Below are 11,119 nucleotides of genomic sequence, written 5' to 3'. Positions count from 1 at the left end.
GGAGAAGCAGTCGTAAAGAAGCAATTCTGAAAGCCATTCGATAAAAGGATCCCTGTCGTCGTTCGTGTTCCCCAATACAATAGTGCCGCCATCTCTCACGCCGCGCGGGAACTAACGCTCGCGAAAAAAATGCTGAAACTTTTCTTTTTTTAAAAATGGCTACGTTTTCCGAGCGAATCGAACGCGAGAAAAAAAAGGTGGCCAGAAATAATAGTAGCGAGATACGCTCCGGTAAAAGAGGCGATCCGGGATCGGCGCGTTGCAACCGTGAGCTCCAGGCCCTGGGGGATGATTTCCGGTGTTCCTTTTTGGCCGATAAATCAGCGCCGAAATTAAGAATTTCGGCGACCGGTGCCCGAAGAAATCTGCTCCTCGGAATAACGCTAAGGGCACCGTGGCGAATTTCACCGGTGTCTGTCGATAAATCAGTTTAAGCATTCAGCCGATGAGAAAGGGGGTGGTTTTGCGGTGTAACAGGTGGTTGAAATTCTCATTCGCCGCGCCTTTTTACTCCTTTATCGGCAAAAAGGGAAAGAATAAGTTCCAGTTTATGAATCGGAGCGCGTTTAACGCTTCTTAAAAGGATAAAGCCGCCCCCGGACGGCTTTTTCCACCCGGGGAAATTGCTGAGTCCTTTACGAGGCCACGGGACATATCGATAGACACCTCGTTTTTCTTTCACGGTGTTTTTTGCGGCGCCGGACTCGTTTCTTTGTCTTCGCTTCTTTCTTTCTCTCTTTCTTTCTTTCTTCTTCTTCTTTTCGACGAAGATCATCGCCGCCGGTGAAATCAAATGAAAATTAATCGAGCTTACGTCGTCGTCGGACACGATCCATTTTCTTTATTTTTAACGTTATCACAAACCGGCTTAGCTTACGACGGGCGGGGCTCGCGATCGCTTCCTCGATCGGCATTTTATTGACAAAACATCACGCTTCTAAAATTCTTATACGTTACCGTACAAATTAAATAAGTTCCATGTTTATTTACATAGATTAGTATATCTCCTATCGTTAAAGCTTGCAAGTCTTCGGATACTAGGAATACAGAGTTGTGCGTTTGCATTCTCGGGTTTCTTCTTAACACCTAATCCGTCTCCCCAGCTAATTTAACACGTTACCTATCGGCTGTTCAATAGTTCGTGGAAGTCCGTGATTCGCAGCTGATTTCTTGAGATATCTCGGATAGCAATTTAACTCGCATTCTATTAGCCAGATTAAGTCACAGATCATTTTATTGGGAATTGCTTTTCAATCATTTTAGAACGAATGCCGCCATATTGGTAACATCGGACTTCAATGTCTAGCTTCCAAAGTTACAAACAATACAATTTTATTATGCAAATAACAAAGATCGACGCAAAACGTTTTGTTCAACAATATATAAACCTTTAATACCTGCTGCAGATACCATTCTTAACCCTTTGCATATCGTAATTCAAAATAATTTCGATTTTTCATTAGATTCGTTCGTTATAAAATTAATTTAATAAATATTGATCTGACAGATAATGATAACAATATAATGATAATATAGATATATAATGATAATATAGATCTGATAGATAAATATTGAGATCTACTTTACAAAGAGCATTGCTGTAGCTTCGATTTTATATAGACCGTCTTTTTTCAGGTTCAACCTAAATCCAATTTCAAATCTAATAAGTAAGAAGAGCCTCTAACAGGATGGAAGCGTTCCAGACAAATTACATTATCCAGCTTTGAATGCAAAGGATTAATAACACATTCTTATCTCCTTCCTATTACAGAAGAACAATTAACAATCCGGTAGGTAAAGTGTCAACCGCGGGCATTAATTTACTAAACTTACGTATAAAATGCCTAACTCTAGCAATAAATATAACAAGTCTTGGGTGCCCAAATGCAGACAGCGAGTTCTGTCACGCATGATACACAACTACATAACTACTAGGTAATAAAATTACTCATTTAACGTCCTAACGCTGGCGATTAAAATGTAAGAGAAACTATATACCTCAAAGAATTCAATCTTTCAATGTATTAAAAATGCCCATATAAAACAACTCGCTCGTCTGCACTGGATATTATAATTAAAATCTAATACAGGTATACTCGAAGTCAAGAGCGACGTGTGTTTTGTGCGGTGAAAAACAATCTTTCACGGAATCTCATTCCGAGCTTTTCAAAAATCTGTGTGGCTCAGTTGGCACGATCGAAACAAAATTACTGGAGCAAATTCACTCGTTAACTGCATCTTAATCGTTAATTGCCGCAATGATTTTCACAAAAGTAAGTGGCATACCGGGGTCACGGTAGACCCTAAATATAAAGCGCAAATGACGGGTTCATCTAAATCTAGACAAATCGTACACCTAGCTAGCGTATAAAATAGTATAAACGTGGAAATTTGAACTTCCGCTACAGAATAAGATAGAAATACATTGTCGGGTCACTCGTGACCTCAATATACTTAATTAGGGTTGAAATAAAATCATCGTTCCACAACGAATCAAGCATTAAACCCCTTGCCGTACCAGACTCGCGGTGGAGATCTCTAGTAATGAGCTGTTAGGCGTGCGACTTTTCGAGACGGAATCAAATTCTATCGACTGTCGTCAATGTTTTAAACGATCAAGCAGATGTAAACGCTCGATAAATCTAAATGTTCTATTTCTTCTATGAAATAGAAGTTTACAAATTGATGTAAAGTTCACAACGATACGGTAACAGGTTAAAACGAAATGAAACGAAATGGCCGTCAAGAGAAAAGAAATCCAAAAGAGTTTCGCCGTCCGTTTAAGGCACAACGTTGCGCGCGATGCTTCTTCGATCTTAGGATACTTGTCACAGTCGTGTGGGTCGCTAACGTAATTATTTGTACTAAGCAATCTAGGCCGGGTATCTCCGTGCTAGGTGCCGACGAACGAAACCGTGAAGACAATCCCGGAATCACCAGGGTCTCCACATATCGGCGTTCGCGCCCGAAGGGCCGGCCACCGCAGCAAATTTTAGAGGATTAGGATTAGAATTTCTATTAGTCGAGCAAGTCGGTCTCCTCGACAAATCCTCTATAGCCAGCGGTTGATCGTCCCCGGATTTTGGCGCGCCATTAGAAGAATCCATGGGAACGGTGGAGCTGATCGATTCTTGGTACCTAGGTCTTTTATCGGAGATTACTAGAAGTCCGTCGTGGTGCCTCTTGATGGCTTCCCTCCTGTTGGCGGCCACCGGGCTGGATCGATTGTAGGTCTTATCGGTGATCACCGACAGCGGTTGCCGTAAATTCGTCGCGATCCCGTCGCCGTCCAATATGTCCGACGAGTCCGCGGCGACGTCCTTCCCCGTCGGTTGGCCTCCATCGAGCTTCGGCTCCGCGAACACGGGGACCGGCGACTTGCTGTCGCTGGTGGAGCTGATTTGCGGCTTCTGAGTCTCCGGGGACGATGCGAAACTCTTCGAGGAGGCCGGACTCGGCTCGGGTATCTTGAACCGCGGCTGATGATTGGGCGAGTGGGCTTGGAGATACAGTTCCGAGTTATGGCTCTCCTCTCCGAAGCTGGACGTGGACGTGGAAGGACTTAGCAACGGGCTCTGGGGCCTGTGGACCGCGGTGAACGCGGACGACTGAACGACATTCGACGCCGGCTCCGCGGCCGGCGGAAAGAAGGGAAAGTTCGCGGAGATGGCCGCCGATTGCGGCACCAGAAGAGCCAGCTCGCCGCTCGGCAGCCGGCTCGGTATCAGCTGAACACCGTTCGGTATCTGTATCCTGGCACTTCCGTTATTGTTCTCGTCGCCATTCTGGAAATCGCTCTGGAAACCGACCTTTACCTCCGGGTAGAGGCGTTCCGGCATGTAGGGCACGTAGTGGCTGTAGAAGGGCGCCATTTGCTGCAGATTACTGACGCAATTGTTCAAGTGTGATACCAGTCGTTGCTTGACAACGGGATCGACGTTCTCGAGGTGGCTGACGTACCGCGATACTTCGGTAGCACATTCTGAAAATCCGGTCCGGAATTTCGTTAACACCGCCGGATCGGTAGCGATCGCCGTGCTCAATTGCTGACGCTGCACCGCTTGTAAATGCTTCACCGTCATCTCGAGGATATCGGCCTTCTCGAGCTTCGAATGCCTGGTCGGCTGAAATAGAAACGGAGACGGTCAGAATATTTATTTATCACCGATTAAATATTTTATCCGTAAATTATATCAATAAAAAGAATTGAAAGGGCGAATTCCAAAAAGGATTATCCGCGAGTTCGAACGATCGAGTCCCGAGGGTAAAAACAACCCTTGCGGGCGATCGATAAGGTCAGCCGCTGTTAGGGCAACGGTCGCGTTGCAGCAAGCTGCCTTATCCACCGAAAGCAACGGGGAACGGTTCCGGAAGAGGGAAACATCGTTCCCAGCCTGTTCGGAGACCAATAATCACGCTGTACCCTCGGGACACGGTCCGGGAACGATTACCGATCGCTCAGCCAAGAAATCTGTGACGCCTAGGTAACGCCCACGTAATTGCCTCGATACGACCTGTTACCTTAATAACAGAGTGCTAACTTCGGTAGCTAGCGCGAGCAATTTCGTAGTCCCCCGGAGGCTGCCGGTGTTACGTTCTACCGGAGCGTTTTTTCCATTAATTTCTATGTATATGCAAATGTTACTCGATAAATTGCTGAAAACCAGCTGCGCGCGGTCGTTCGAATTAAAAGCACACGTTTAACCGAAGGCGCAGAGATTGTCCGGTAAAACGGTGGCTGTTACGCGCGATCGGCAAACAGGAGGTCCCATATCGTGGGAACCCGTTAGATCTTCGAGAGCCATACCGAAACGTTTTTTCGGACCAGAACCAGCTAGCCCTTTCAGTATTCTCCGGATTCCCACTAGCCTTTTAGAGATCAATAACTCAATACCGATGCAGCTCTACAAGCTCGAGGATTCTATTGTGTCCTTTCTACGACACGATCCTCTCCTCGCCCCAACTCAGGATGGTGCTCGCATTTTTATGGTAAACTAGCGGTCACCTTCGAAATAAGCGTGGGAGTCGAAGAAGGGATCGGTTACACAGGCCCATTCAGCCTCTTCAGGCCTCTTCTTCCCCTCTGAACGTGCTCCCGAAAAAGATATACTGACTTAAAAATCGCTAACCGCGCCCCGACAATGTTTATTCTAGCAGGTAGCAATTTTCTATTGTGAAAATTCATGTTCCTTTTTTTCGAAGGAGTTTAATGATCGACTCGAGAAAATTATTTGAATTTTGAAAATGAAGCGGAGTCAATTTTACACATTTTTTGCTATTTTCGAAAGAGCGATACGTTCTTCACGTTGTTTTGTTTTCAAGATAATCTTATCTTAATTTTGTTCCATTGTTTTCATGAGTTTAGAGAAAGAATTTATAAATTATCAATTTTTCCACCGTGTCATATTTCCAACCGTCCCTTCGATTTCCACAGAAATAGTTCATTTTAATCGTTTATTTCTCCACTGTGTTATAATTTTCATTGTGCCTTCAATTTATGAACAACTAATTTATGAACTCAATTGTCTGTTTTTTCCATTACGTTATAGATTACACTCCTTCCTCCATTTTCAAAAAAGAAGTTCATTTCAATTATTAATTTCTTCCACCACGTTATAATTTGCACCATCCCTTCGATATTCAAAAGAAAAAAAGATTCGTAAAACAATCACAAACAATCAATTCACCAACAAATAATGCTACCCACCTTCAAATTGTATCCATATTTGTATCCTCCTGTTTCAGCCTACCATCAAAACAATTGAACACCGTGTGAAAAAAGTAATGAAATTCGGAATAAAAGAGGCGGACCGGGGCGATTTTCGTCGGTAAAAGAAGATTAGGCTTACGGTGAAAAGGTGCCGAGAGTCTGAAAAGACGAAGCAAAAGTTTCAAGAAGAGGGGAATCGACGCGGAAATCGTATTTCCCGTAACGCGAATACGACACTAAGGACTTGAAGGACCGACACCTGCTAAAGGATCAACGAAAAGGACGAGATGCGTCCTCCTTCGATTTTTTTGCCGATCACCGTGGTCCTCGCGATGCCTCGGATCCTTAAAGATGATACGGTCAACAAAGGGAGTCTGTAACCCGAGATGAGATTCTCTTTTTTTTCCTTGGTAATAATTATTTCGAGGTTCCCACGAACGCGGGGGGCGTTTCGTATGGGCGAACGGGACGGACACTGGAGCGAGCAGGTAGCGGAAGTCATCTGGACGAGGAGAAGAGAACGGTGAGAGCGGCTAGCTCTCGTTATATTCCTGTCTGAGAAATCAATCTCGATGGATCGTGTTACACGAGCGGAGTCCTCTATCATACGGTACAGCGAGAAAATCTCGCGGATGCTGTTGGTAACTTTTTTCTTTTTAAAAATGCTACTTCCTGCGTCTTATCAGTTTATACATAGACGTCTAAAGCTATCTGTGCGGACACAATTCAATCACTGCTACAGCTCTGGCGAAGATCATTTAATAAAAATAAATTATCGTCTATCATTATCGTACTTTTATTGTGAAAAATTCGCAAAAACGCGTCTTTCGGTATCTTGTTAATTAAGAGACTTATATAGACGTTATTTTCGAAGTAGAAAAGAAAATGGAATATCTGAACATCTCCTCAATTGTTCAAATAATAATTCGAATGATACATGTTTGCTTCGTTCAATCGAATATTTTGTTACAAACATTACTGCCACTAAATGATATGAATAATAAATGACAGTGCAGTAAATTATTCCCAATTGTCCTTCAGCTTGTAAACAAAAATGGACAATTTTGTGAAGAGGAGATACGATTATCGTTATCATTATTTTATAGTTATCGACAATTGGCATTTAGTAAAGATTGTAACGAAATATACGATTGTGAACAAAGCAAACATGTATCATTCAAATTATCGTTCGGACATTAAGAATGTTTTCATTATATGTTCGCATCGACGCAAAGAAAATATCAAAAATGACTATGTTTGTTTTTCTGTTTAATATCGCGTGCAAAAATAAATGATCGGTAACAATGTCCGCATTCCAGCCAACAAAATCGTACATTGAATCGCCTCCAATAAGGTTACAGCGACCGAAACCATCGAATTCTGGCGAACGGTCGAGTCATCGGAGCCCAAAAACGAAGACATCAATTTTGGAGTCACGAAATGCCCGGAATCTATTACGAGAGTCCATTTAGGGACCGGCAACGGTGCGAATTGGTTAAAGTCACAATGGTCAGCTAAGGCATGCGCAGTAACCGCGGCAGATTGTTTCGGAGCTCTCGGTATAAAGGTCAAGAGTCGATCTTCTAATTAAACTGATAGGATGAGCTCGGGCTGCGGATGTTGGCTAGAACTGTTTGATCAGGCCGTCTCCTTTTTTTCTCTCCCTCTCCCTCTCTCTCTCTCTCTCTCTCTCTCTCTCTCTCTCTCTTTCTTTCTCGAACACCGCCGCCGTCCTCCCGTGTGACATGATTTGTTTTCGACTGTAGAATTGGGACTCCGGTAGCAGGAGTTGGACGGGGTTTTGTTTTAGTGTTTTAGATGCCTTGCCGTGGGAACGGATGGTGGAAGCCCTCTCTGCCAACACGTAACCTCCGCCTGAGTCTCGACAATGGCACTTCACTCCCTGAACGGAGTGGCGAACCCAGTGTGCAGGAGTACATTCCACTCGATCGCTTTTTCGAATAGAATTTCCACGCAACAAAATTGCCAATTACCTGCGCGACAAGCTCTTCCTATTCCCGGCCACAATTATATTCGCGACTAGGAGCCATTGACTCGGTTCAATTAGCCGGAAGATACAGGCGACGAAACTCGAAAGTGCCATTTCCAGCGGTGATGCGATCTTCTGTTACTGCAATCGAAATTATCCTACGCTCTTTTCCGTAATCCGCCGACCAAATCTTCTTTTATCTAATCGCGATCGCAATCGTTTGACTGCGGATTTCGTGGCAGTGATCTGCGGATCGAATGCAAAACGGCGGAAACATTTGAGGAATTTGAAAATACTCGTGCGCTGTTTTCAAGAAATTGACATCAGGGAAAGAGGAAGAAATACGTAAACAAAAACGTGACTTCTGCGTCTTCGAACGAATGCAGACAATCTCATTTGCGTCAAAATAATTATCGTTGCACTACGATTTCTCCAGCCAACTGTATTATCGAATTATTAAAGAATTCTGAACTGACACGACCAAGTGGAACAACGATTATCCAGTCTCCGTGGACAGACATCCGAGGAATCGTTTTCCTCTTCTTTTCGAAGGTTGACGCTAAATTTAGCCCCTCCCGATACGCAACGAAATTATCGCCTAATCCCGCCTAATCGAAAGCAATCATCGTCGCAGCCGCTAAAACTGCCAATAATCGTTCGAACCGGAAAACCTCAGCCGACGTCCAAAACCCGAATGATCGATCGTGCGGTCACGGCGGCGATCTCGATCGGGGAATTACCAAGGACGTGACGAAAATATTCGCGGGCCGGGGTGGCAAGGCTGCACACATATTTCCGCGTTATCACCGTTAACCGGGGGGATAACGTCACGAGAGATAAGTCTTGGAGATCGGTCACGTTCGCGGCGGCACGTTTCGAGCGGCTCGCCGCGGCGAGAACGTGGATCGCACACGAGCGCCACGTTCTGGATCACGCGTACGGCCGGCGCGGTCTCGTGCTATCGGCCGGGAGCTTTGCCGATGTCGTTCCCCGTCAAGAGAATTCCGTTGTGCCGGCCGTTTCACCGTGTCACGCGATTAACAGATTAAAACCGCAGGCTGCGCGAGACCGCTCTATCTGCGGTCGACATCTACGGCCGGGTCTCGATCGATCGATCGATCGCTCGAAATCACTGTCATCGGCCGCGACCACCCGGCGGCGCCGATAACAGGCTCGCCGATCGCCCCATGGTAAATCCCGGATTAGATACTCACGTCTTTTTTCATCGCCTCCAGGATCAGGCTCTTCAGCTCGTCCAGGCACTGATTGATCCGCGCTCGACGACGCTTCTCCATGATAGGCTTGTTGCTCTGCAATTAGCGAATTAGGAGCTTCAGGGATCGATACGCGGCTCGGGGGACTACTACGCTGGGATAGATCGCGGCGTTATCGGATCGAGAGTTACAATTGGTTCCACGCGATAGCACGTGGGAGCGATAAGAGCGGTTCGTGCGTGAGCAGGAAGGTGTAAGGGGGAGGGGAATTCGATGTTGTCGCGGATCTGATTTTGTTTCATTGTGATATCGTTTCGCCGAAGAAACCTGTCGAGTGTTGTCGGGCGCGAACCGATCTCTTTCGATGTTCGAGTTGGCGTATAATTTTCGAAGCGATTTCATCGAGATCGAATCGGACGATTTCGAGAAATCTTGGAACGTGTGCGACGCTTTCGCTGTATTCTTTTGGAGAGGTTGATGTTATTGTCGATTATACATATTGAAACGAAAATATTCGTTTAGTTATTGGCGTCGATTTTGGTAATCGCGTATGATCCGTGAAACGGTGTTGTATACGTTTTTTTTTAAGCGGTCGTTAGGAACAGACGAAAGTAAACCGCCGACAATCCTGGACATTTTTCGAACAACACGCCACGAGGAATCTTTTAGACAATTAAAAACGATTCGCTCTCGCTTGTATATATCGATAAAGATGATAGATCTCATCTACGTTAGTCATTTACTTGAAAATTGACTGCATACATGTGTAAAATTTTACGAAAGTGCACATTTTTATGGACAAGTTGAGAAGTTCAAAAAGTACATTCTGAATTTTTTTTTTAATAACGTATTCGCTGAATGATAAATATAACGAAACCGACGCAACGTTAGATCTTAATAAAACCAAATCTCCATAAGCATTTGGAGAATCTAACATCTTTAACGTTCGTTGAAGATTTGGTTTTAAACGAGTCTTCAGAGATTGTCAGAAATTGAATATTTTTAGAGATCTGGGAATGATGATCTGTAGATCAAGGATTTTGTGCGTTTATTCAATAATAAACTAAATAAAATAAAATCCTAGATCTACAGATCATCAGTCCCAGATCTCTAAAAATATCTAACTTCTGACAATCTCTAAAGACTCATTTACAGCTTGCCAACTATATACACGGTAACATCAAGCTGCAACAACCGTCAACACTGCAACAAATTGCTTCGAAACACTTCACGATTGGGAGAAAAGGGTAAGAAATGAAGGCATCGTTACCCTTCGCAACTCGGCCTTGGTCATCCCTGACTGCACGTGAACCTCCGGCTCATCCTCACTCCCCGACATCTTGTAATTATAATAATCCACCATTGATGCACCGATTAAAACACTTTCAGCTATTGCCCAAGGCTATCAACACAGTCTTTCAATGTCCTTTTCATTGAACTGAATCACACTGATGATCGAACATGTATCCCCGAGGCTGGCGAGGTACTACTGGAATGATTTTCTAGAAGACTTTCGTGTACACCGGAGGGTTGGGGATGATCGCCGCTACCGGCGTCGTCCCGCTTGGGGTGTGGAGGGTAACTGTTTGACGTTTTCGATTTCGAAGACCGCATGCCGATGCACTCGCCGCGGTCGGAGTGGGGTGAAGCGTGGCATGGAGTGGGGCTCTCTCGGTTACCCATGGGGTGGGAGGTCCTCCTGAGACCTGTTGATGTGTGGGAATTCACGCCGTCCTCGGGACAAGGCGACAGAGTCTCCTCGAAATTTGAGTCTACTCGTTTCACATACTCGTTTTCTCGTTTTGATTCGCTCCTCTTTCATTTTTCTTTTTTTTTTTAATACAGCGTAAAGCTCGTTTTGTTTTAGTTAGCCATTTAATAAAGACGCCGAACAATTGGATCATCTTTTCGGGGAACGAAATGGCCAGCCGTTGTTCATCTTCAGATTCGTTAATTACACCTTATTAAATTAATGCGGGTACCTTGATTTACTTTGGTTTGCGAGGATTGCTTTGTTCTACCATGTAGTAGAATTAATTGTGCAAATTGTAGGTAATAAAAATATATATAATAATAATATATTAATTATAATTATATATTAATTATAATTATATATTAATTATAATTATATATTAATTATAATTAATAAAATATATATAATAATAATATATTCATTATCTTCTGAATTTTCTTTTTTGAACATTT

The 11,119-nt window shown here is 44.0% G+C and overlaps 1 protein-coding gene across 2 annotated transcripts; it reads right to left on the bottom strand.

Annotated features, from left to right (window-relative positions):
* Positions 1 to 1,216: 1,216 nt before the first annotated feature.
* On the bottom strand, positions 1,217 to 10,486 carry dpn (bHLH protein deadpan). 2 transcript variants are annotated; one of them, XM_033478467.2, is made up of 4 exons: positions 10,185 to 10,486; positions 8,915 to 9,010; positions 5,708 to 5,746; positions 1,217 to 4,124 (listed from the first exon to the last, which is right to left on the bottom strand). In XM_033478467.2, exons 1-4 carry the CDS (start codon positions 10,275 to 10,277, stop codon positions 2,934 to 2,936), a joined length of 1,419 nt encoding a protein of 472 aa, XP_033334358.2. In that variant the 5' UTR covers positions 10,278 to 10,486; the 3' UTR covers positions 1,217 to 2,933. The 2 variants fall into 2 exon arrangements, with proteins under 2 accessions (XP_033334358.2, XP_033334367.2); XM_033478476.2 differs by lacking the exon at positions 5,708 to 5,746.
* Positions 10,487 to 11,119: the final 633 nt, after the last annotated feature.

The sequence above is a fragment of the Megalopta genalis genome, chromosome 4 (assembly GCF_051020955.1).
Source record: "Megalopta genalis isolate 19385.01 chromosome 4, iyMegGena1_principal, whole genome shotgun sequence".
NCBI classification, from domain to species: Eukaryota; Metazoa; Arthropoda; class Insecta; order Hymenoptera; family Halictidae; genus Megalopta; species Megalopta genalis.
The sequence above is the reverse complement of the archived record's forward strand: the minus strand, read 5'-3'. Positions and strand labels throughout refer to the sequence as shown.

Bases quoted from the DNA above. Each gene is read 5' to 3' on its own strand.
- dpn (XM_033478467.2), bottom strand. From the start codon at position 10,277: ATGGTGGATTATTATAATTACAAGATGTCGGGGAGTGAGGATGAGCCG. The intron at 5,747-8,914 runs GTGAGTATCTAA...TTTTGATGGTAG, and splicing joins TGGAGGCGATGAAAAAAGAC to GCTGAAACAGGAGGATACAA. The intron at 4,125-5,707 runs GTGGGTAGCATT...TTTCTATTTCAG, and splicing joins AATATGGATACAATTTGAAG to CCGACCAGGCATTCGAAGCT.